This window comes from Coloeus monedula, assembly GCF_965178545.1.
Source record: "Coloeus monedula genome assembly, chromosome: 39".
Lineage (NCBI taxonomy): Eukaryota > Metazoa > Chordata > Aves > Passeriformes > Corvidae > Coloeus > Coloeus monedula.
The window spans coordinates 785,291-808,005 of record NC_138819.1 but is presented as its reverse complement, the minus strand read 5'-3'; the positions used below and the strand labels follow the sequence as shown (position 1 = coordinate 808,005).

General features: G+C 65.6%; 1 protein-coding gene across 1 annotated transcript in view; it reads right to left on the bottom strand.

Moving 5' to 3' along the window:
* The window catches only part of L1CAM (L1 cell adhesion molecule), a gene marked incomplete at both ends in the record, with an annotated part of 33,095 nt that extends 10,796 nt beyond the window's left edge, over positions 1–22,299 (bottom strand). Inside the window, 18 exons of the mRNA XM_082300289.1 lie at positions 2,027–2,097; positions 4,654–4,851; positions 5,885–5,986; positions 7,129–7,253; positions 7,944–8,103; positions 8,993–9,159; positions 9,243–9,354; positions 10,323–10,466; positions 12,573–12,704; positions 13,583–13,767; positions 14,281–14,392; positions 15,273–15,443; positions 16,144–16,266; positions 17,295–17,479; positions 18,270–18,375; positions 18,640–18,654; positions 19,135–19,238; positions 22,250–22,299. Of these exons, the coding sequence (XP_082156415.1) occupies positions 2,027–2,097; positions 4,654–4,851; positions 5,885–5,986; positions 7,129–7,253; positions 7,944–8,103; positions 8,993–9,159; positions 9,243–9,354; positions 10,323–10,466; positions 12,573–12,704; positions 13,583–13,767; positions 14,281–14,392; positions 15,273–15,443; positions 16,144–16,266; positions 17,295–17,479; positions 18,270–18,375; positions 18,640–18,654; positions 19,135–19,238; positions 22,250–22,299 (2,262 nt within the window). The remainder of the gene's footprint in view (positions 1–2,026; positions 2,098–4,653; positions 4,852–5,884; positions 5,987–7,128; positions 7,254–7,943; positions 8,104–8,992; positions 9,160–9,242; positions 9,355–10,322; positions 10,467–12,572; positions 12,705–13,582; positions 13,768–14,280; positions 14,393–15,272; positions 15,444–16,143; positions 16,267–17,294; positions 17,480–18,269; positions 18,376–18,639; positions 18,655–19,134; positions 19,239–22,249) is intronic.
* Between the last annotated feature and the right edge of the window lie 416 nt (positions 22,300–22,715).

Genomic DNA, 22,715 nt, shown 5'->3' with positions numbered 1-22,715 from the left:
CTCTGAGCCCCCCAAATCCACCCCAAACCCACCCCAAAGCTGCTCTGAGCCCCCCAAATCCCCCCAAATCCCCCCAAACCTGCTCTGAGCCCCCCAAATCCACCCCAAACCCACCCCAAACCTGCTCTGAACCCCCCAAATCCCCCCAAATCCCCCAAAACCTGCTCTGAGCCCCCCAAATCCACCCCCAAATCCCCCAAACCTGCTCTGAGTCCCCCCAAATCCACCCCAAACCTGCTCTGAGCCCCCCAAATCCCCCCAAACCTGCTCTGAGCCCCCCAAATCCACCCCCAAATCCCCCAAAACCTGCTCTGAGCCCCCCAAATCCCCCCAAACCTGCTCTGAGCCCCCCAAATCCACCCCAAACCTGCTCTGAGCCCCCCAAATCCACCCCCAAATCCCCCAAAACCTGCTCTGAGCCCCCCAAATCCCCCCAAACCTGCTCTGAGCCCCCCAAATCCACCCCAAACCTGCTCTGAGCCCCCCAAATCCACCCCCAAATCCCCCAAAACCTGCTCTGAGCCCCCCAAATCCACCCCCAAATCCCCCCAAACCTGCTCTGAGCCCCCCAAATCCACCCCAAACCTGCTCTGAGCCCCCCAAATCCACCCCAAACCCACCCCAAACCTGCTCTGAACCCCCCAAATCCACCCCAAACCTGCTCTGAGCCCCCCAAATCCCCCCAAATCCCCCCCAAACCTGCTCTGAGCCCCCAAAATCCACCCCAAACCTGCTCTGAGCCCCCCAAATCCCCCCAAACCTGCTCTGAGTCCCCCCAAATCCACCCCAAACCTGCTCTGAGCCCCCCAAACCCACCCCAAACCTGCTCTGAGCCCCCCAAATCCACCCCCAAATCCCCCAAAACCTGCTCTGAGCCCCCCAAATCCCCCCAAATCCCCCCCAAACCTGCTCTGAGCCCCCAAAATCCACCCCAAACCTGCTCTGAGCCCCCCAAATCCCCCCAAATCCCCCCAAACCTGCTCTGAGTCCCCCCAAATCCACCCCAAACCTGCTCTGAGCCCCCCAAACCCACCCCAAACCTGCTCTGAGCCCCCCAAATCCACCCCCAAATCCCCCAAAACCTGCTCTGAGCCCCCCAAATCCCCCCAAATCCCCCAAAACCTACTCTGAGCCCCCCAAATCCACCCCAAACCTGCTCTGAGCCCCCCAAATCCCCCCCAAACCCACCCCAAACCTGCTCTGAGCCCCCCAAATCCCCCCCAAACCTGCTCTGAGCCCCCCAAATCCACCCCAAACCTGCTCTGAGCCCCCCAAATCCACCCCAAACCCACCCCAAACCTGCTCTGAGCCCCCCAAATCCCCCCAAATCCCCCCAAACCTGCTCTGAGTCCCCCCAAATCCCCCCCAAACCTGCTCTGAGCCCCTCAAATCCCCCCAAACCTGCTCTGAGCCCCCCAAATCCCCCCAAACCTGCTCTGAGCCCCCCAAATCCACCCCAAACCCACCCCAAACCTGCTCTGAGCCCCCCCAAATCCCCCCAAACCTGCTCTGAGCCCCCCAAATCCACCTCAAATCCCCCAAAACCTGTTCTGAGCCCCCAAAATCCACCCCAAACCTGCTCTGAGCCCCCCAAATCCACCCCCAAATCCCCCAAAACCTGCTCTGAGCCCCCCAAATCCCCCCAAATCCCCCAAAACCTGCTCTGAGCCCCCCAAATCCACCCCAAACCTGCTCTGAGCCCCCCAAATCCCCCCAAATCCCCCCCAAACCTGCTCTGAGCCCCCCAAATCCACCCCAAACCTGCTCTGAGCCCCCCAAATCCACCCCCAAATCCCCCCCAAACCTACTCTGAGTCCCCCCAAATCCACCCCAAAGCCCCCCAGAACCCCCCCAAATCCCCCCCAAACCTGCTCTGAGCCCCCCCAAATCCACCCCAAAGCCCCCCGGAACCCCCCCAAATCCCCCCCAAACATGCTCTGAGCCCCCCCAAACCCACCCCAAATCCCCCCCGAGCCCCCCCAAACCTGCTCTGACCCCCCCAGAGCCCCCCCCGAGCCCCCCGTACCTGCCAGGTGATCACCAGGTTGTTGGTCTCGTTCCCCTCCCCCTTCACCCCCATCGGGTACCGCTCAGGGGCTGCGGAAAAAGGGTCAGGGACCCCCCAAAAACCTCCGGGACCCCCCCAAAATCCTCCGGGACCCCCCCAAAACCTCCGGGACCCCCCAAAAACCTCCGGGACCCCCCCAAATCCTCCGGGACCCCCCCCCAAATCCTCCGGGACCCCCCCAAAATCCTCCGGGACCTCCCCAAAATCCTCCGGGACCCCCCCAAAATCCTCCGGGACCCCCCCAAAACCTCCGGGACCCCCCCAAAATCCTCCGGGACCCCCCCCAAAACCTCCGGGACCCCCCCAAAACCTCCGGGACCCCCCCAAAATCCTCCGGGACCCCCCCCAAAACCTCCGGGACCCCCCCAAAACCTCCGGGACTCCCCCCAAAACCTCCGGGACCCCCCCCAAATCCTCCGAGACCCCCCCAAAACCTCCGGGACCCCCCCAAAATCCTCCGGGACCCCCCCAAATCCTCCGGGACCCCCCACAAAACCTCCGGGACCCCCCCAAAATCCTCCGGGACCCCCCCCAAATCCTCCGGGACCCCCCCAAAACCTCCGGGACCCCCCCAAAATCCTCCGGGACCCCCCCAAAACCTCCGGGACTCCCCCCAAAACCTCCGGGACCCCCCCCAAATCCTCCGGGACCCCTCCAAATCCTCCGGGACCCCCCAAAATCCTCCGGGACCCCCCCCAAATCCTCCGGGACCCCCCCAAAACCTCCGGGACCCCCCCAAAATCCTCCGGGACCCCTCCAAAACCTCCGGGACCCCCCCAAAACCTCCGGGACCCCCCCAAAATCCTCCGGGACCTTCTGGGGGGCTCAGAGACCCCCATAAACCCCGAAAAAATTCTTCTTTTTCTTTTTTTTGGGGGGGGTTTGACGGATTTTGGGGGGATTTGGGGAGTGTTTTGGGGGTCTTTATGGGATTTTTAATGGGATTTGGGGGGATTTCAGGTATTTTTGGGGTATTTAATGGGATCTTTGGGGTAGTCAATGGGATTTTTTGGGGTGTTTAGAGTATTTGAGGGATATTTAATGGGGGTTTTTTGGGTATTTAATGGGATTTTTGGAGTATTTAGGATATTTTGGGGGTCTTTATGGGATTTTTGAGGTGTCTAATGGGATTTTTGGGGGATTTGGGGTATTTCATGGGATTGTTGTGGTATTTTGTGTATCTTTGGGGTATTTAATGGGATTTTGGGGGTGTTTATGGTGTTTTGGGGGTGTTTAGTGGGATTTCGGGAGTATTTAAGATACTTTGGAGGTATTTAATAGGGTTTTGGGGGTGTTTAATGGGATTTTGGGGGTGTTTAGGGGATTTTGGGGGTGCTTAATGGGATTTTGGGGGTGCTTAATGGGATTTTGGGGGTATTTAGGGGATTTTGGGGGTGTTTAATGCGATTTTGGGGGTGTTTAATGCGATTTTGGGGGTATTTAGGGGATTTTGGGGGTGCTTAATGGGATTTTAGGGGTGTTTAATGGGATTTTAGGGGTGTTTAATGGGATTTTGGGGGTATTTAGGGGATTTTGGGGGTGCTTAATGGGATTTTGGGGGTGCTTAATGGGATTTTGGGGGTGTTTAATGCGATTTTGGGGGTGCTTAATGCGATTTTGGGGGTATTTAGGGGATTTTGGGGGTGTTTAATGCGATTTTGGGGGTGCTTAATGCGATTTTGGGGGTATTTAGGGGATTTTGGGGGTGCTTAATGGGATTTTGGGGGTGTTTAATGCGATTTTGGGGGTGCTTAATGCGATTTTGGGGGTATTTAGGGGATTTTGGGGGTGTTTAATGCGATTTTGGGGGTGTTTAATGCGATTTTGGGGGTATTTAGGGGATTTTGGGGGTGTTTAATGCGATTTTGGGGGTGTTTAGGGGATTTTGGGGGTATTTAGGGGATTTTGGGGGTGCTTAATGGGATTTTGGGGGTGCTTAATGGGATTTTGGGGGTGTTTAATGGGATTTTGGGGGTATTTAGGGGATTTTGGGGGTGTTTAATGTGATTTTGGGGGTGTTTAATGCGATTTTGGGGGTGCTTAATGGGATTTTAGGGGTGTTTAATGGGATTTTGGGGGTGCTTAATGGGATTTTGGGGGTGCTTAATGCGATTTTGGGGGTGTTTAGGGGATTTTGGGGGTGCTTAATGGGATTTTGGGGGTATTTAGGGGATTTTGGGGGTGTTTAATGGGATTTTGGGGGTGCTTAATGGGATTTTGGGGGTATTTAGGGGATTTTGGGGGTGCTTAATGGGATTTTGGGGGTATTTAGGGGATTTTTGGGGGTGCTTAATGGGATTTTTGGGGGTGTTTAATGGGATTTTGGGGGTGTTTAGGGGATTTTGGGGGTGCTTAATGGGATTTTGGGGGTGCTTAATGGGATTTTGGGGGTGTTTAATGCGATTTTGGGGGTATTTAGGGGATTTTGGGGGTGCTTAATGCGATTTTGGGGGTGCTTAATGCGATTTTGGGGGTGCTTAATGGGATTTCGGGGGTATTTAGGATACTTCGGGGGTATTTAATAGGATTTTGGGGGTGTTTAGTGGGATTTTGGGGGTGTTTAGTGGGATTTTGGGGTCACTCACCGGCCGGGGCGGTGCTGATGGCGGCGCTGGGCGTGCTGGGGTCCCCCTGGCCGTAGCCGTTGACCGCCCGCACTCGGAACCGGTACCGGCCGTACGGGGACAGGGCCAGCACGGCCCAGGGCTGCCCCCCCGGCACCGTCAGGCGCTCCTCGAAGCGGCCCGCGGAGAAAATCCCCTCCTCCTGCTCCACCACGAACTCTGGGGGGGGGGAGAAAAGGGTCAGGAGGACCCCGAAATCCCCAAATCCCTGAAATCCCAAAACCCTGAATCCCAAAACGCCCAAATTCCCAAATCCCAAAACCCCCAAATCCCCTCCTCCTCCTGCTCCACCACGAACTCTGGGCGGGGGAGAAAAGGGTCAGGGGGACCCCGAAATCCCCAAATCCCAAACCCTTGAAATCCCAAAATCCCCAAATCCCCAAAACCTGAATCCCAAAACCCTCAAATCCCAAATCCCAAAACCCCCAAATCTCCTCCTCCTCCTGCTCCACCACGAACTCTGGGGGGGGGAGAAAAGGGTCAGGAGGACCCCGAAATCTCCAAATCCCTGAAATCCCAAAACCCTGAATCCCAAAACCCTCAAATCCCAAATCCCAAAACCCCCAAATCCCCTCCTCCTCCTGCTCCACCATGAACTCTGGGCGGGGGGAGGGGGGGAGAAAAGGGTCAGGGGGACCCCGAAATCCCCAAATCCCAAACCCTTGAAATCCCAAAATCCCCAAACCCCCAAAACCTGAATCCCAAAACCCTCAAATCCCAAATCCCCAAATCCTAAAATCCCCAAATCCCAAAACCCCCAAATCCCCACCCCCTCCTCCTCCTGCTCCACCACGAACTCTGGGGGGGGTCAGGGGGACCCCAATCCCCAAAATTCCCAAATTCCCACCCCAGAACCCTCCCTGGACCCCCCCCCCCCCCAAAGCCCCCAGACCCCTCCAGGACTCCCCAACTCCAAAGAGCCCTGAGCTCCCTCCTGACGCTTCCAGACCCCCCAGGACCCCCCCAATTTCCCCAAATTCCCTCCCCAAATTCCCCCCGGACCCTCCCAAAGCCCCCCGGAGCCCCCAGACCCCTCCAGGACTCCCCAACTCCAAAGAGCCCTGAGCTCCCTCCTGACGCTTCCAGACCCCCCAGGACCCCCCCAATTTCCCCAAATTCCCTCCCCAGACCCCCCGGGACCCCCCCAATTTCCCCAAATTCCCTCCCCAGACCCCCCCGGAGCCCCCCTCACTCTCCACGGGGCTGTTGTGCTCCTCGCCCGGGGTCCAGCGGAGCCGGACCTGGCGCTCGCCCTCCTCCAGCACCTGCAGGTCCCGCACGGGGCCCGGGCGGCCTGGGCAAAATGGGGGAAAAAATGGGAAAAACGGGAAAAACGATGGGGGAAATAATGGGGGGAATGGGAAAAGCAATGGGGGAATAATGGGGGAAAAAAGGGGGGGGGGGAATAATGGGAAAATAATGGAAAAAAGGGGAAAAGCAATGGGGGAATAATGGGGGAAATTGGGAGAAAAATGGGGAATAATGGGGAAAAAAATGGGGGAAATTGGGGGAAAATTGGGAGAAAAAAAGGGAATAATGGGGAATAATGGGGGAATAATGGGGGAATAATGGGAAAAACGGGAAAAATGATGGGGGAATAATGGGGGAAATAACGGGAATAATGGGAAAATAATGGAAAAAACGGGGAAAATGATGGGGGGAATAATGGGGGAAATAACGGGGAAGAAATGGGGGGAATAATGGGGGGAATAATGGGGGGAATAATGGGGGGAATAATGGGGGGAATAATGGGGGGAATAATGGGGGGAATAATGGGGGGAATAATGGGGGAAAAATGGGGGAAAAATGGGGGAAAAATGGGGGAAATAATGGGGGAAATAATGGGGGAAATAACGGGAATAATGGGAAAATAATGGAAAAAACGGGGAAAATGATGGGGGGAATAATGGGGGAAATAACGGGGAAGAAATGGGGGGAATAATGGGGGGAATAATGGGGGGAATAATGGAAAAACGGGAAAAATGATGGGGGAATAATGGGGGAAATAATGAGAAAAGCAATGGGGGAGTAATGGGAAAAAAACGGGGGAAATTGGGGGGAAAATGGGAAAATAATGGGAGAAATGGGAAAAATGAGGGGTTGGACGCACTGGGGGGGCTGGGGGTAACTGGGGCGGAACTGGGGCGGAACTGGGGGCACTGGAACCCCCCCCCAGTGCCCACCACGAGCCCCCCCAGCACGATTTGGGGGGGGGGGAGGGGTCCCTCACTCCCCCCTCCCCAATTCTTGGGGTCCCGCCCCCCCTTTCCCCAAGTTTTGAGGCCTCACCCCCCTCCCCAATTCCGGGGGTCCCCGCCCCCTTTCCCCCTCCCCCAATTTTTGGGGTCCTCTCTCCAATGTTTGGAGCTTCACCCCCCTCCCCAATTCCGGGGGTCCCCACCCCCTTTCCCCCTCCCCCAATTTTTGGGGTCTCACCCACGACCCTGAGCTCGGCCTCGGCCTCGGCCGCGTCCAGCTGGGTCCAGGCGCGGCACCGGAACCGCCCCTGGTCCCCGTAGTCCACCCCGGCCACCGTCAGGGTGTCCCCGGCCACCGAGAACCTGGGGGGGGAGCTCGGGGTGACATCAGGGACCCCTCCCCCCCCCCCCAAAAAAAATCCCTTCCTGGGACCCTCCACCCCCCTCCCCGAATCACCTCGGAGACCCCCCAGACTCGTCCAGGACCCCCCCAGACCTTTCCTGAGCTCGCCCAAATCCTTCCTGGGACCCCCCAAACCCTTCCTGGGACCCCAAACCCTTCCTGGGACCCCCAGAGACTCCCCCCAAATCCTTCTTGGGACCCCCAAACCGTTCCTGGGACCCCCAGAGACCCCCCCAAACCCTTCCTGGGACCCCCAGAGACTCCCCCCAAACCCTTCCTGGAACCCCCAAACCCTTCCTGGGACCCCCAGAGACTCCCCCCAAATCCTTCTTGGAACCCTCAAACCCTTCCTAGGACCCCCAAACCTTTCCTGGGACCCCCAGAGACTCCCCCAAACCCTTCTTGGAACCCCCAAACCTTTCCTGGGACCCCCAGAGACTCCCCCAAACCCTTCTTGGAACCCCCAAACCTTTCCTGGGACCCCCAGAGACTCCCCCCAAACCTTTCCTGGGACCCCCAGAGACTCCCCCCAAACCCTTCTTGGAACCCCCAAACCCTTCCTGGGACCCCCAGAGACCCCCCCCCAAACCCTTCCTGGGACCCCCAGAGACCCCCCCAAACCCTTCCTGGGACCCCCAAAGCCCCCTCACTTGTCGCTGTCGGGGCTCTCGAGCACGGGGTCCCCGTCCCGCAGCCAGAGCACCCCGCGGGGCACCAGGCTGGGGTCGAAGGTGGCCCCGCAGGTGAACGTCACCGTCTCGCCCTTCTTGGCCGTGACGCTCTGGGGGGGGACCTCGATCCGCGTGGCCGCTGGGTTTGGGGGGAAAAGGGGGTGAGGAGGGGGGTCTGGAGGGGATTTGGGGGTCCCAGAAGGGATTTGGGGGTCCCAGAAGGGATTTGGGGGAGTCCGGGAAAGCTCTGGGGGGGGGAACCTCGATCCGCGTGGCCGCTGGGTTTGGGGGGGAAAGGGGGTGAGGAGGGGGTTTGATCAGGGGGTCCCGAGGTGGGGTCAGGGGGTCCCAGAAGGGGCTCAGGGGGTCCTGAGGTGGGCTCAGGAGGTGCCGGGGTTTGATCAGGGGGTCCCGGGGTGGGCTCAGGGGGTCCCAGAAGGGGCTCGGGGGGTCCCGGATGGGGGGCAGGGGGTCCCAGAAGGAGCTCGGGGGGTCCCAGAAGGGGCTCGGGGGGTCCCGGATGGGGGGCAGGGGGTCCCAGAAGGAGCTCGGGGGATCCCGGGCTGGGCTCAGGGGGTCCTGAGGTGGGCTCAGGGGGTGCCGGGGTTTGGTCAGGGGGTCCCAGAAGGGGTTCAGGAGGTCCCGGGCTGGGCTCGAGGGGTGCCGGGCCGGGCTCGGAGGGTCCTGGGATGGGCTCAATGGGTCCCGGGCTGGGCTCGGGGGGTCCCAGGGTTTGATCAGGAGGTCCCGGGCCGGGCTCAGGGGGTCCCGGGCCGGGCTCGGGGGATCCCGGGCTGGGCTCAGGGGGTCCCGGGCCGGGCTCAGGGGGTCCCGGGCCGGGCTCAGGGGGTCCCAGGGTTTGATCAGGAGGTCCCGGGCCGGGCTCGGGGGGTCCCGGGCCGGGCTCAGGGGGTCCCGGGCCGGGCTCGAGGGGTGCCGGGCCGGGCTCGGGGGGATCCCGGGCCGGGCTCGGGGGGTCCCGGGCTGGGCTCAGGGGATCCCGGGCCGGGCTCGGGGGGTCCCGTCACCTCGCACGTCCAGCCGGGCGGTGACGCTGGCGTTGCTGTGCCCGTTGTGGGCGCGGCACGTGAAGACCCCCCGGTCCCCCGGCGCGGCCGGGCCCAGCCGCAGCGTCCCGTTGGTGAAGCCGAAGGCGCGGTCATCCTGCAGGGCCGGCTCCAGCGCCGGGCTCAGCCTGGAGGGGGCAAACAGAGCTTGCAGGGGGCATTTGGGGCAATTTGGGGCACTTGGAGGGGGCTTCGGGGGGGGGTCTCTCACCACTCCACGGTGGGCGCGGGGGCCCCGAAGGCGCGGCAGTGCAGGAACGCCGTCTGGTTCTCCACCACCGCGTACGAGGCCTCGTCCGGCGTCAGGATCTTCACCGGCAGCTCTGGGGGGGGGGGGTTGGGGTGGTCAGGGACCCCCCCCGGGATCCCCAAATCCCCACCCCGATCACCCACGGGGATTAAAATCCCTCCCCGGGCCCCCAAATCCCTCCCCGGGCCCCCAAATCCGCACCCTGGGATCCTCACCCGCAGCTCGGGGGGGGGTTGGGGTCACCAGGGACACCCCCCCGGATCCCAAAACCCCCCCTCTGATCACCCCAGGACCCCAAATCCACACCCTGCGCATCCCTGCTGTTGCCACGGCAACGGGTACCCCCGGCTGATAAGGCTGGTTGCCATAGCAACCACCGGAGGGCCAGGTTGCCATGGTGACAGGCGGGTGGTGGTGGCTGTGTTGCCATGGGAACGGTTGCTAAGGTGTTGCCGGTTGCCATGGGGATGCTGTTGCCAAGGGGGGGCACGGTTGCCATGGAGACGCCGCAGCAGTGGGTACCACAGCCGTACCCCGGCAACTCTGTCACCATGGCAACGTCACCACCAGGGCAACGCGGCCGTTGCCTTGGAAACCAGACCCCTTGCCCTGCCGTTGCCATGGCAACGGCTGCCTGGGGATGCTCCGGTTGACCGTGGAAACGCGGGGGGTGGGGGGGAGGGGATTTGGGTTTTTGGGGGGGTCCCGAGGTGTCCTGGGGTTGGGGGTGAGCGGATTTTGGGGGTCCCGGGCAGGGGGTGAGCGGAACTTGGGGGATTTTGGGGGATCCTGTGGGGTGTGAGTGGATTTGGGGGTTCCCAGGAGGGTCCCGGGGGGATGAGCGGATTTTGGGGGGTTTTGGGTGATCCTGAGGGGTGCGAGCAGATTTTGGGGGTCCCAGAGGGTCCTGGGGGGGAAGGTGGAGAGGATGTGAGCAGATTTTGGGGGAGGGTCCCGGGGATTTTGGAGCATCCCGAGGGGTGCGAGTGGATTTTCGGGGGGTCCCAGGAGGGTCTCGGGGGTCCCCAGGGGGTGACGCACCCACGACGTAGACAAAGGCGTTGGCCAGGAGCCGCCCGTGGCTGTTGGTGGCCTCGCACTGGGCCACCACCGAGTCATTGGGCTCCAGGCGGGACAGAACCAGCGCCCCGTCCCGCAGCACCCGGCGGCCCGAGTCCGGCACCTCTGCGGGGGGACAGCGACACTCGGGACACCAAAAACCCACCCAGGGACACCAAAATCCACCCGGGGACACCAAAAACCCACCCAGGGACACCAAAAACCCCCACGGGACACCGAAAACCCACCCGGGGACACCAAAAACCCACCCGGGGACACCAAAAACCCACCCAGGGACACCAAAAACCCACCCAGGGACACCAAAAACCCCCACGGGACACCAAAAACCCCCACGGGGACAGCAAAAATCCACCCGGGGACACCAAAAACCCCCACGGGGACAGCAAAAATCCACCCGGGACACCAAAAACCCACCGGGGACACCAAAAATCCACCCGGGGACACCAAAAACCCACCCAGGACACCAAAAACCCACCCGGGGACACCAAAAATCCACCCGGGGACACCAAAAACCCACCCGGGACACCAAAAACCCACCCGGGGACACCAAAATCCACCCGGGGACACCAAAAACCCACCCAGGGACACCAAAAACCCACTCGGGGACATCAAAAACCCATCCGGGGACAACCAAAAACCCCCACGGGGACACCAAAAACCCACCCGGGGACACCAAAAACCCACCCGGGGACACCAAAAACCCCCACGGGGACACCAAAAACCCCCACGGGGACACCAAAAACCCACCCAGGGACACCAAAATCCACCCGGGGACACCAAAAACCCCCACGGGGACACCATAAACCCACCCGGGACACCAAAAACCCACCCGGGACACCAAAAATCCACCCGGGGACACCAAAAACCCACCCGGGGACACCAAAAACCCACCCGGGGACACCAAAAACCCACCCGGGGACACCAAAAACCCACCCGAGGACACCAAAAACCCATCCAGGGACACCAAAACCCCCACGGGGACACCAAAAACCCACCCGAGGACACCAAAACCCACCCGGGGACACCAAAAACCCCCACGGGGACACCAAAAACCCCCACGGGGACACCAAAAACCCACCCGGGGACACCAAAAACCCCCACGGGGACACCAAAAACCCCCACGGGGACACCAAAACCCCCACGGGGACACCAAAAACCCACCCGAGGACACCAAAAACCCACCCGGGGACACCAAAAACCCCCACGGGGACACCAAAAACCCCCACGGGGACACCAAAAACCCCCACGGGGACACCAAAAACCCACCCGGGGACACCAAAAACCCACCCGGGGACACCAAAATCCACCCGGGGACACCAAAATCCCCCACGGGACACCAAAAACCCCCACGGGAACACCAAAACCCCCACGGGAACACCAAAAACCCACCCGGGGACACCAAAAACCCCCACGGGGACACCAAAAACCCACCCAGGACACCAAAAACCCCCACGGGGACACCAAAACCCACCCGGGGACACCAAAAACCCACCCGGGACACCAAAAACCCACCCGGGACACCAAAAATCCACCCGGGGACACCAAAAACCCCCACGGGGACACCAAAACCCACCCGGGGACACCAAAACCCACCCAGGGACACCAAAAATCCACCCGGGGACACCAAAAACCCCCACCCGGGGACACCAAAAACCCACCCAGGACACCAAAAACCCCCACGGGGACACCAAAAACCCCCACGGGGACACCAAAAACCCACCCGGGGACACCAAAAACCCCCACGGGGACACCAAAAACCCCCACGGGGACACCAAAAACCCACCCGGGGACAACCAAAACCCACCCAGGGACATCAAAACCCACCCAGGGACAACCAAAACCCACCCGGGGACACCAAAATCCACCCAGGGACAACCAAAACCCCCACGGGAACACCAAAAACCCACCCAGGGACACCAAAAACCCACCCGGGGACACCAAAAACCCACCCGGGGACACCAAAAACCCCCACGGGACACCAAAAACCCCACGGGGACACCAAAACAACCCCAAGGACCCCCCCCCCAAACCTTCAGGGACACCAACGCACCTCAAGGGACCCCCAAACCCCCTCCCCCACCCACTAAGGACCCTCCCAGGGACCCCAAACGCCCCCACAAGCCCCTCCCCCACCCGTTAGAGACCCCAGCACCCCCCAAGGGACCCCCGACCCCCCCCGATCCCCTCGCCAGCCCCCCAGGAGCCCCCTACCCTCCAGGGGGACCCCGTTGAGGCTCCAGGCGATTCGGGGCCGGGGTTTGCCCCCCACCACGCAGTCGAGCCGCGCCGTCTCCCCCGGCCCGAACACCCCGCTCTGGGGGCGCCGCACCCAGTACGGGGCCGCTGGGGGGTACTGGGAGTCAGGGACACCCCGGCCGGGATGCCCAGTGCCGCCCCAGGACATCCCAGTGCCGCCCCAGTATCGCCCAGTGCAGCCCCAGTATCGCCCAGTGCCGCCCCAGCGCATCCCAGTTCCTCCTGCACCCAGTACGGGGCCGCTGGGGGGTACTGGGAGTCAGGGACACCCCGGCCGGGATCCCCAGTGCCGCCCCAGGACATCCCAGTGCCGCCCCAGTATCGCCCAGTACCGCCCCAGCGCCTCCCAGTTCCTCCTGCACCCAGTACGGGGCCGCTGGGGGGTACTGGGAGTCAGGGAACCCCCGGCCGGGATCCCCAGTGCCGCCCCAGTGCCTCCCAGTACTGCCCCAGTGACGCCCCAGCGCCTCCCAGTACCGCCCCAGTACATCCCAGTGCCGCCCCAGTATCGCCCAGTGCCGCCCCAGCGCATCTCAGTTCCTCCTGCACCCAGTACGGGGCCGCTGGGGGGTACTGGGAGTCAGGGACACCCCGGCCGGGATCCCCAGTGCCGCCCCAGTACATCCCAGTGCCGCCCCAGCGCATCCCAGTGCCGCCCCAGTACATCCCAGCGCCGCCCCAGTATCGCCCAGTACCGCCCCAGCGCCTCCCAGTTCCTCCTGCACCCAGTACGGGGCCGCTGGGGGGTACTGGGAGTCAGGGAACCCCCGGCCGGGATCACCAGTGCCGCCCCAGTGCCTCCCAGTGTCGCCCCAGCGCCTCCCAGTGCCGCCCCAGCGCCTCCCAGTACATCCCAGTGCCGCCCCAGCGCCTCCCGCTCCCTTGAACTCCCGCTCCACCGGCCCCGCCCGGCTCTCCCAGTGCCTCCCAGTGCCATCCCAGTGCCTCCCAGTGCCTCCCAGTACCCTCGACGGTGACGAGGTGGCTGCGGCGGGCGGTGCCGTGCCCGTTCTCGGCCGCGCACTCGTACTCGCCGTCATCGGCCTCGGACACGTCCCGCAGCCGCAGCGTTTTGTTGAAATTGTCCAGCACGGCCCGGCCCGGCGGCAGCGGCCCGTTCAACCTCCGCCAGGACACCCAGGGCGTGGGGCTGGGCACGGGAGAAACCGGGATCATCCCGGGATAATCCCTGGAATTCCCTGGGATACCCTGGGATACCCCCCGGGACCCCCAGCCCCGTTCAACCTCCGCCAGGACACCCAGGGCGTGGGGCTGGGCACGGGAGAAACCGGGATCATCCCGGGATAATCCCTGGAATTCCCTGGGACACCCCCCGGGACCTCCAGCCCCGTTCAGCCTCCGCCAGGACACCCAGGGCGTGGGGCTGGGGGGGCGCGGGGGGGTCGGGAATTACCCCGGGATCATCCTTGGAATTCCCTGGGATACCCTTTGAGACCTCCCGGGACACCCCCAGGGACCCCCAGGGTGGGGAGGTGCGGATCAAAACCGGGATAATCCCGGGATAACCCTGGGATACCCCAGGGACCCCCAGAACTCCCCCCCGAACCCTCCTGGACCCCCCAGGACCCTTCCAGGACCTCTCTGATGTCTTCCAGGACCCCCCAGGACCCTTCCGGACCCCCCAAGCCCCCCCCTCACTCACAGCCCCTCGGCGATGCACTCAAGGACGAGGGTCCCCCCCCTCAGCGCCACGTGGGTGGGTTGGGGGTCCCTCGGGACCACCAGGCGGGGCCGCCGGGACTGCACCGAGTTACCTGCAGGGGTGGGGAGGGGGGTTAGAGACCCCCCCAGAACCCCCCCAAATTCCTGGGGACCCCCCCACCAACCCCAGGGATGCTCCTCATGGCTAAAGACCCCCACCCAAAACCCCCCTCCCCAGGTGGGGGTGGGGTCTCCAGGGGGTTTTTGGGGAGGGGGATGATCCCAAAGTGGGGGGGGGGGGTCTCTCTGGGGTGGGGGGGGGCGGTTTTGGGGGTGCTGGAGGGTGGGGCATCCCTGGGGAGGGATTTGGGGGCTCCACTGAGGGGTCTTTGGAAGGTCCCTGGGGGGACCCTGGGAGTCCCATCCCACAATTTTAAGAGGGGGGGAGGCCTGGGGAGGGAACTGGGGGGGGTCCCAGGGGGGGCTCTGGGGGTCCCACCCCGTCCATGATTTTAAGGTGGGATCCAGGGATTTGGGGGCTCCCACAGCTGCGCTTTTGGGGGGTCCCTGGGGAATTTGGGGAGTTCGGGGGGCGGCTCTGGGGGTCCCACCCTCCCCGTGATCTTAAGGTGGGTTTCGGGGGTCCCTGGGGGGGTCCCTGGAGGGGTCTCTGGGGGTCCCACCGCTCCATTTGAGGGTGGGATTCCCTGGGGAGAGAATTGAGGGGGTCCCACGGCTTCTCCTTTGGGGATCCCCTGGGGAATTTGGGGATCCCGAGGGTGGCTCTGGGGGTCCCACCCCCCCCTCCATGATTTTAAGGTGGGTTTCGGGGGTCCCTGGGTGGGGGGGGTCGGTCTCTGGGGGTCCCACCGCTCCATTTGAGGGTGGGATTCCCTGGGGAGGGAACGGAAGGGTTCCCGCAGCAGCGCCTGCGGGGGGGGGTGGGGGGGGGATCCCCGCGGGATTTGGGGGCGGGGGTCCCCCCGCGCTCACTGGGGGTGACGCGCAGGTCCAGGGGCTCCTTCTGGATGATGGTGCGGGGTCCCAGGTAGTGCGCGTGGCAGATGTAGTCGGGGTGGCTGTCCCCGACCTGCGCGTTGGCGAAGTACAGGAACCCGTCCTGCCCCATGCTGACCCGCGCGTCCTGCGCGATGTGCACGATCCCTGCGGGAAAGGGGCCACGCGGACCCCAAAAAGTGACCCCAAAACTGCCCCGGCTTCGGGGAGTTCCCCAAAACCTGAGCCCAAACCGGCCCCATCCTGGCCCGGGCTGAGCCGCGCGTCCCGCATGATGCCTGCACAGGGAAAAGGGGGGATGGGGACCCCAAAACGCGATCCCAAACCGGCCCCGGGGTCAGAGGATCCCAAAACACGACCCCAAACATGTCCCGGAGTCAGAGGACCCCAAAACGCGACCCCAAACCGGCCCCGTGCTCGGGGAGTCCCCAAAACCCGACCCCAAACTCGCCCCACGCTGACCCACGCCATCCCTGCTCAGGGAAAAGGGGGGATGGGGACCCCAAAACGCGACCCCAAACCGGCCTCGGGGTCCCCAAAAGCTGCCCCTAAGCCTGGTCCGCACTCTGCACGATCCAGGGGGACCCCAAAACGCGGCCCCGTCCTGCCCCAGGCTGACCCCCAGGTCAGGGGGACCCCGAAACGTGGCTGGGACGCAGGGGGGGTGCAGGGGGGGGGGGGTCTGGGAGTGTCGGGGGGATTATAGGGGTGAACGGGGGGGTCTCGTGAATTTGGGGGGTTCAATGGGGTGTCGGGGAGGATTTTGGGGGTGTCGGGGGGGGATTTTGGGGGCACAGCGGGACAATGGGGTGCAGGATGAGCCCCCTCCCCAGCCCCGTTCGCTCACGGCTGTTGAGCCAGTAGATCTTGGGGGGCACGGCGCTCTTGGGGGGGTCGCAGGGCAGCACCACGGGGTCCCCCTCCTCCACCTCCACCGGTGTCACCTTCTCCTTGGGCCACTGCGGCGTGTCTGGGGACCACAGCGGCTGCAGCACCCCAAAAACCGCCGGGGAACCCCGAAAACAGCCAGGCAACCCCGGGCTGGGGGCTCCCTCTGCCCCCCCAAACCAGCCAGGGACCCTCCAGCAGCCAGAGACGCCCTCCCAAAACCTCCAGGGACCCCCATATTTGGGATGTCCCCCCACCCCTCCAAACCATGGCCCCCACATTTGGGGGCACCCCCCCGCCCCCCAAAGCAGCCAGGGACCCCCCAGGATTTGGGTTTTGGGTGAGGGGTTGTGACAGGGAAATTGGGGTTGGGGGGATCTGGGGGGACACCGAGGGGTCTGGGGGCTCCCAGGGGGGTTTAAGGGACCCCAGGGCAGGTTTGGGGGGGGGCTCAGGGGACCCCAGGGCAGGTTTGGGGTCACCCCGGGGGGGAATCTGGAGGGTGCTGAGGGGTCGGGGAGTGCCGGGGGTCCCAGTGGGTGGGGGGTCCCAGTGGCTCAGGGGGTTTGGGGGTGGGGGTCCCGGGGTTTGGGGGGGATTCGGGGGGATTCCCGGCTTTTTTTGGGGGGGGGGGTCGGGGGTCTCACTCTCGGTCATGACAGCACAAACCCAGGGGGTTTGGGGATCTCAGGGGATTCGGGGTCGGGTTCCCAGGATTTGGGGGGCTCAGGGGATTTGGGGCTGGGGTCTCACTCTCTGCAATGACGCGGCTCTCGGGGGACAGCGCTGTGCCCACGGGGGGTTTGGGGGATTTTTAGGGGTTTTTGGGGCTGGGGTCTCACTCTCGGCGATGACGCGGCTCTCGGGGGACAGCGCTGTGCCCAGGGGGGGTTTGGGGGATTTTTAGGGGTTTTTGGGGCTGGGGTCTCACTCTCGGCGATGACGCGGCTCTCGGGGGGACAGCGCTGTGCCCAGGGGGGGTTTGGGGGATTTTGGGGGGTTTTTGGGGCTGGGGTCTCACTCTCTGCAATGACGCGGCTCTCGGGGAACAGCGCTGTCCCCACGGGGGGTTTGGGGGATTTTGGGGGGTTTTTGGGGCTGGGGTCTCACTCTCGGCGATGACGCGGCTCTCGGGGGACAGCGCTGTGCCCAGCGCGTTGGTGGCGGCGCAGCGGAAGCGGCCCTGCAGCCGCCCGGCCAGGCTGGCGTTGATGACCAAGGTCCCCCCCCCCGGGGACACCGAGACCCCCGGGAGCTCCGCCGAGAACGGGCGGTCCTCGCGCGTCCAGCGGAACCTGCGCGGGGACACGGGGGGCACCCGGTGAGCGGGGAGGAACCGGGGGGCACCGGGGGGGGCACGGGGGGCACCGGGGGGGACACGGGGGGCACCGGGGGGGACACGGGGGGCGGGTAGGAACCGGGGGGCACCGGGGTGGACACGGGGGGCACCGGGGGGGACACGGGGGGCACCCGGTGAGCGGGGCAGCACCGGGGGGCACCAGGGGGGGCACGGGGGACACGGGGGGCACCGGGAGGCACCGGGGGGGACACGGGGGGCACCCGGTGAGCGGGGAGGAACCGGGGGGCACCGGGGGGGGGCACGGGGGACACGGGGGGCACCGGGAGGGCACGGGGGGCACCCGGTGAGCGGGACGGCACCGGGGGCACCGGGAGGCACCGGGGGGCATCGGGTGACACTGGGGGGCACCCGGTGAGCGGGGGGGCACCGGGGGACACTCACTCGACCGGGCGACACGGGGGGACACGGGGGGACACGGGGGGACACCCGGTGAGCAGGGAAGCACCGGGAGGGCACGGGGGGAGACGGGGGGCATGGGGGGAGGGGCATCGGGGGCACCCGGTGAGCGGGGGGGGGCACCGAGGGGGGCACTCACACGACCGGGGGGACACGGGGGGGGGCACCGGGGGACACGGGGGGGGGCACCGGGGGACACTCACTCGACCGGGGGGACACGGGGGGACACCGGGGGACACAGGGGGGGGGCACCGGGGGACACTCACTCGACCGGGGGGACACGGGGGGACACCGGGGGACACGGGGGGGGGGCACCGGGGGACACTCACTCGACCGGGGGGTTCCCGGTGGCCGCGCACTTGAGCACGACGTCATCGCTGGGGAACACCACGAGCTGCTCCGGGGGCTGCTCCGTCAGCTCGGGGGGCTGCTGGACTGCGGGGGGGGGGGAGGGGACAGCGGCTGGGACCCCCCTCCCCCTGCCAGACACCCCCGAGACCCCCCCGGAGCCCCCCCAAAAACTCCTGAAGAGCCCGGACCCCCTCCCCAGCACCCCGCAGGAAACCACCCTGGGCACCTCGGGGTGACCACGGAGACCCCCCCAGCCCCACGGACACCCCTCAAAGCCCCCCCCCCAACACTCCCAGACCCCCCCCCCCCCGGACCCTCCCCAGCCCCCCCAGGCCCCCCCAAACTCACGCTCGTGCAGCGAATCTGCACCATCCGGGGGGGCACAGGGGGGAGAGACACAGCGTGAGCGGGGTGGGGAGGGGTCTCCCGTGGGACCCCCGTGCGAGGCGGGGGGGGAGGGAGGAGGGGGAGGGATCCTCGTGCAAGGTGGGGGGGGGGGGGCGTGCAGGGAGTTCCTCGTGCGGGGGGGCCCTCAAAAAAAAAGGGGGGGGGGTAAAAGGCGTTCCGATGTGGGGGGGGGGGGGTCCACGTGCGAGGAGATGAATTGAGGGGGGGTCCCCGTAGCGGAAGGGGGGGGGGGAGATCCACGGTCAAGGCTGTGAATTGAGGGGGGGGGGGGTCTTCATGCCGGGTGCTGAGGGGGGGGGGGGGTCCTGGTGCGAAGCGTCCTCGTGCAGGGGGGCGCGGGTCTCCGTGCAGGGAATGGGGGGGGGGAGTCCCCCCCCTCTCATTTTCACAGCCCCCCCTCTCCCCAAATTCCGGCGCCCCCCTCCCCCCACTCACACTCGGGGGGGATGACGATGGCGGCGCTGCGCCCCCCCAGCAGCGGCAGCAGCAGCAGGACGAGGCCGAGCCCCCGGGGCAGCGCCATGGCCGGGGCGGGGGCCCTGCGGGAGGGGGCGCCGGGGGGGGGGGGGGGGAGGGAAGGGGGGCACGGGGTGATTTAGGGGGGTCTCGTCTCAACCCCCCCCCGGCAGCTCGGGACCCCCCAACCCCCGGCTCCATTGTGTGGCGGCCACCGCGTCCCCCTCCCCCCCCCCCCCCCCCCCCCGCGGATGCGCCCGTTTCCATGGCAACGCCTAATGAGGGGACCCTGTCACCTTGGCGAGCGACCCCCCCCCCCCGCGGACCCCCCCCCCCAGCTCAGCCAGCCGGCCCCGCCCCCCCCCCCACCCCCAGTTCAGCACCACGGACAGGGACGGGGCTGGGACAGCGCCCGCGGGGCCGGGACCCCCAAACCCCCCCTAAACCCCCCCCTAAACCCCCCCCATGGGGGTCTGGGACCCCCAACACATCCCGGGGGGGGGCACAGAGGTCTGGGGACCCCCCCCAAACCCCCCGCGCGCAGCCGGGGATCCCCTCAACCCCCCCACACCCCCCTCGTGTGCGGCTGGGGACCCCCTGACCCCCTCCTCACTCCCCAACCTCCCCCGGGGGGTCCGGGGACTCCCCCCCCCCCCCCCCAAAAAACCCCCGGGCTGTTCCCCCCCACCCCCGGGAGGCTCCAGGCGCTGCTGGTCCCGCCCTTCCCGGGAGGAGCCGAGAATCCGGGGACCCCCCCCCCCCACCCCGGAAGGATCTGAGAACCCCCCCGGAAGAATTTGGGATCCCCCGGGAGGATTTGGGCATCCCCGGGACCCCCCCGGGCCCCCCCCCGCCCCCGGCCCCGCCCGGCCGGAAGCGGGGGCGGCCCCGGCGCGAACAAGGGGCCCCTTGTTGACCCCAAATTCCTGGGGGAGGGCGCTGGGACGGCCCTGGGGTGCCCCCCCCTCCCCCTTCATCCCCCATCCCCACCCGGGGGTCCCGAGCGCGCGGACCCGCCCCCAAAAAAAACCCCAAATTCCCCCCCCCCGGCCCCAGGTGATGCGCGCGGGGGAGGGGCGGGCCCGGGCACCTGTAGGGAAATGAGGGGGGGGAGCCCCGGGGCCGCCCCTCCCCCCCCCCTCCCCACCCGGGACCCCCCCTCGACCCCACCCGGGCCCCCCCCCGGCCGCGAGGGTCCCTCAGGGGGGGCGGGGGGGGCGCGCGGGGTTGAAGGGGCCGCTCCCCCCCCCCCCCGCCGACCCCACCCATCTGTTGGACGCCAAGGACCCTACAGAGACCCTACAGAGACCCCATAGGGACCCCACAGGGACCCCCCGCGGCTGTTGGGGACCCGATAGAACCCCCCCCCCCCCCAAAATCCCTGTCCCCACAGCCCCTCCCCCCATGAGCTCCTGGGCCCTATGGAGACCCCAAAACCCCCCCAAACCGCCCCAAAAAACAAGGTCCCAGAGCCCCCTTGACTCCCCCTCCCCACTCGGTGTCTGCCCCCAAAAGACCCCCGAGCCCCCTCCCCAAGGCAGCGCCGCCGCCTCGGGGCCCCCCCAGGATCCCTTTCCTTCAATCCCGACGCCCCGAAACCCCCCCAGGGCCTCCCCTAAATTCGTCCCCGACCCTCCAGAGCCCCCCCAGGACCCCCAGCCCCGGCCCCGCCGCTCCTCCCGCCTGGGGAAGGAGCCCCCTCCCCACAGAGCCGCTTTCCCCCCGCCCAGCCCCCTATAGAGCTCCTATAGGGCCGCCTTTCCCCCCGCCCAGCCCCACAGACCCCCCCCAGCCTCAGCTGTCCCTCAATCCCAGCCCCCCAGCCGGCCCCAAACCCCCCCTTTCCCTCGGCCCGACCCTATAGAGCCACCTGTGCCCCCCGGTCCGACCCTATGGAGCCCCTATAGAGCCACCTGTGCCCCCCGGTCCGACCCTATGGAGCCCCTATAGAGCCACCTGTGCCCCCCGGTCCGACCCTATGGAGCCCCTATAGAGCCACCTGTGCCCCCCGGTCCGACCCTATGGAAGCACCCGCGCCCCTCGGCCGGGCCCTATGGAACCACCTGTATCCTCTGGTCCGACCCTATAGATCCCCTATGGAACCACCTGTGCCTCTGCCCAGCCCCACGGAGCACCTTGAGACCCACCTGGAGCTCACACCCAGCCCCCCCCAGACCCTATAGACCCCCCTTTACCTCTGCCCAGCCCCCCCAGACCCTATAGACCCCCCTTTACCTCTGCCCAGCCCCCCCAAAGACCCTATAGACCCCCCCTTTACCTGTGCCCAGCCCCCCCCAGACCCTATAGACCCCCCTTTACCTCTGCCCAGCCCCCCCCAGACCCTATAGACCCCCCTTTACCTCTGCCCAGCCCCCCCCAGACCCTATAGACCCCCCCTTTACCTCTGCCCAGCCCCCCCCAGACCCTATAGACCCCTCTTTACCTCTGCCCAGCCCCCCCCAGACCCTACAGACCCCCCTTTACCTCTGCCCAGCCCCCCCCAGACCCTACAGACCCCCCTTTACCTCTGCCCAGCCCCATATAAACACCCTATAACCCTCTCAGAAGCCCCCCGACCCACCTGGCCCAACCCCACAGAGACCCTATAGAGCCACCTCTACCCTCCCCAGCCCTATACGGACCCTCCCACACCTCTGCCCAGCCCCATATAACCACCCCAGAGACCCCCTCCCCAAACCCCAGAAGCCCCCAGCCCCATCTTTACCTCTCCCAGCCCCCTATGGACACCCCCAGCCCCTCTTTCCTTCTGCCTCAGCCCCATAGAGACCCCATAGACCCCTCCCAAAGCCCCCAGCCCCACTTTAACCCCCTCCCAGCCCCTTCTTTAAACCCCCAACCCCATCGTCACTCCCTCCCACCCCCCAATAACGCCCCCAGACCCCCTAAACCCCCCCCCAGCCCCACCTTTCCCCCCTCCCCATCCCCTCAAAGCAGCCCCCCGGGATCCCCCCCGAGCCGCTCCTCGCCCTCGGCGCCCCCCGGCCCGGAACCTCCGGGGTCTGCGGCGTCCCTCGCAATGGCGGAGACCCCCGAGACCCTCCCAAAATCCCCCCCGGAGCCCCCCGGGCCGTACCTGCTCCTGCCGCTCCCAGCTCGGGGCTGCGGCTGCCGCGGGGTTGACATAATCCGCCCGCAGGCCACGCCCCCCGCCAGGCCACGCCCCCCCGGCCACGCCCCACCGCGCCTCGGCCACGCCCCCCCGGCCACACCCTGGGCGGGGGGCGGCGGGGAAGAGACCCCCGAGGGTCCCCCCGGGGTCATGGGGTCCCCATCGGAGGGGTGCGACCCCCGGCTGGGGGGGAAGGGAGCCCCGAGGGGGGGGTTGGGTCCCCATTGGAGGGGTGAGAGCCCCAATTTGGGGGGGAAAAAGACCCCCCCGGGGTATCGGGGTCTTAATTTGGGGAGGGGGGAAGAAGAAGGAGACCCCCACCCCCTCCCCAATGTGCGAGACCCCCGATTTCGGAGGGTAACAGGGACCCCACCCCCAAATATCTGGGACCCCCGGGGTGGGGCTGAGCCCCCCCTATATTGGGGTCACC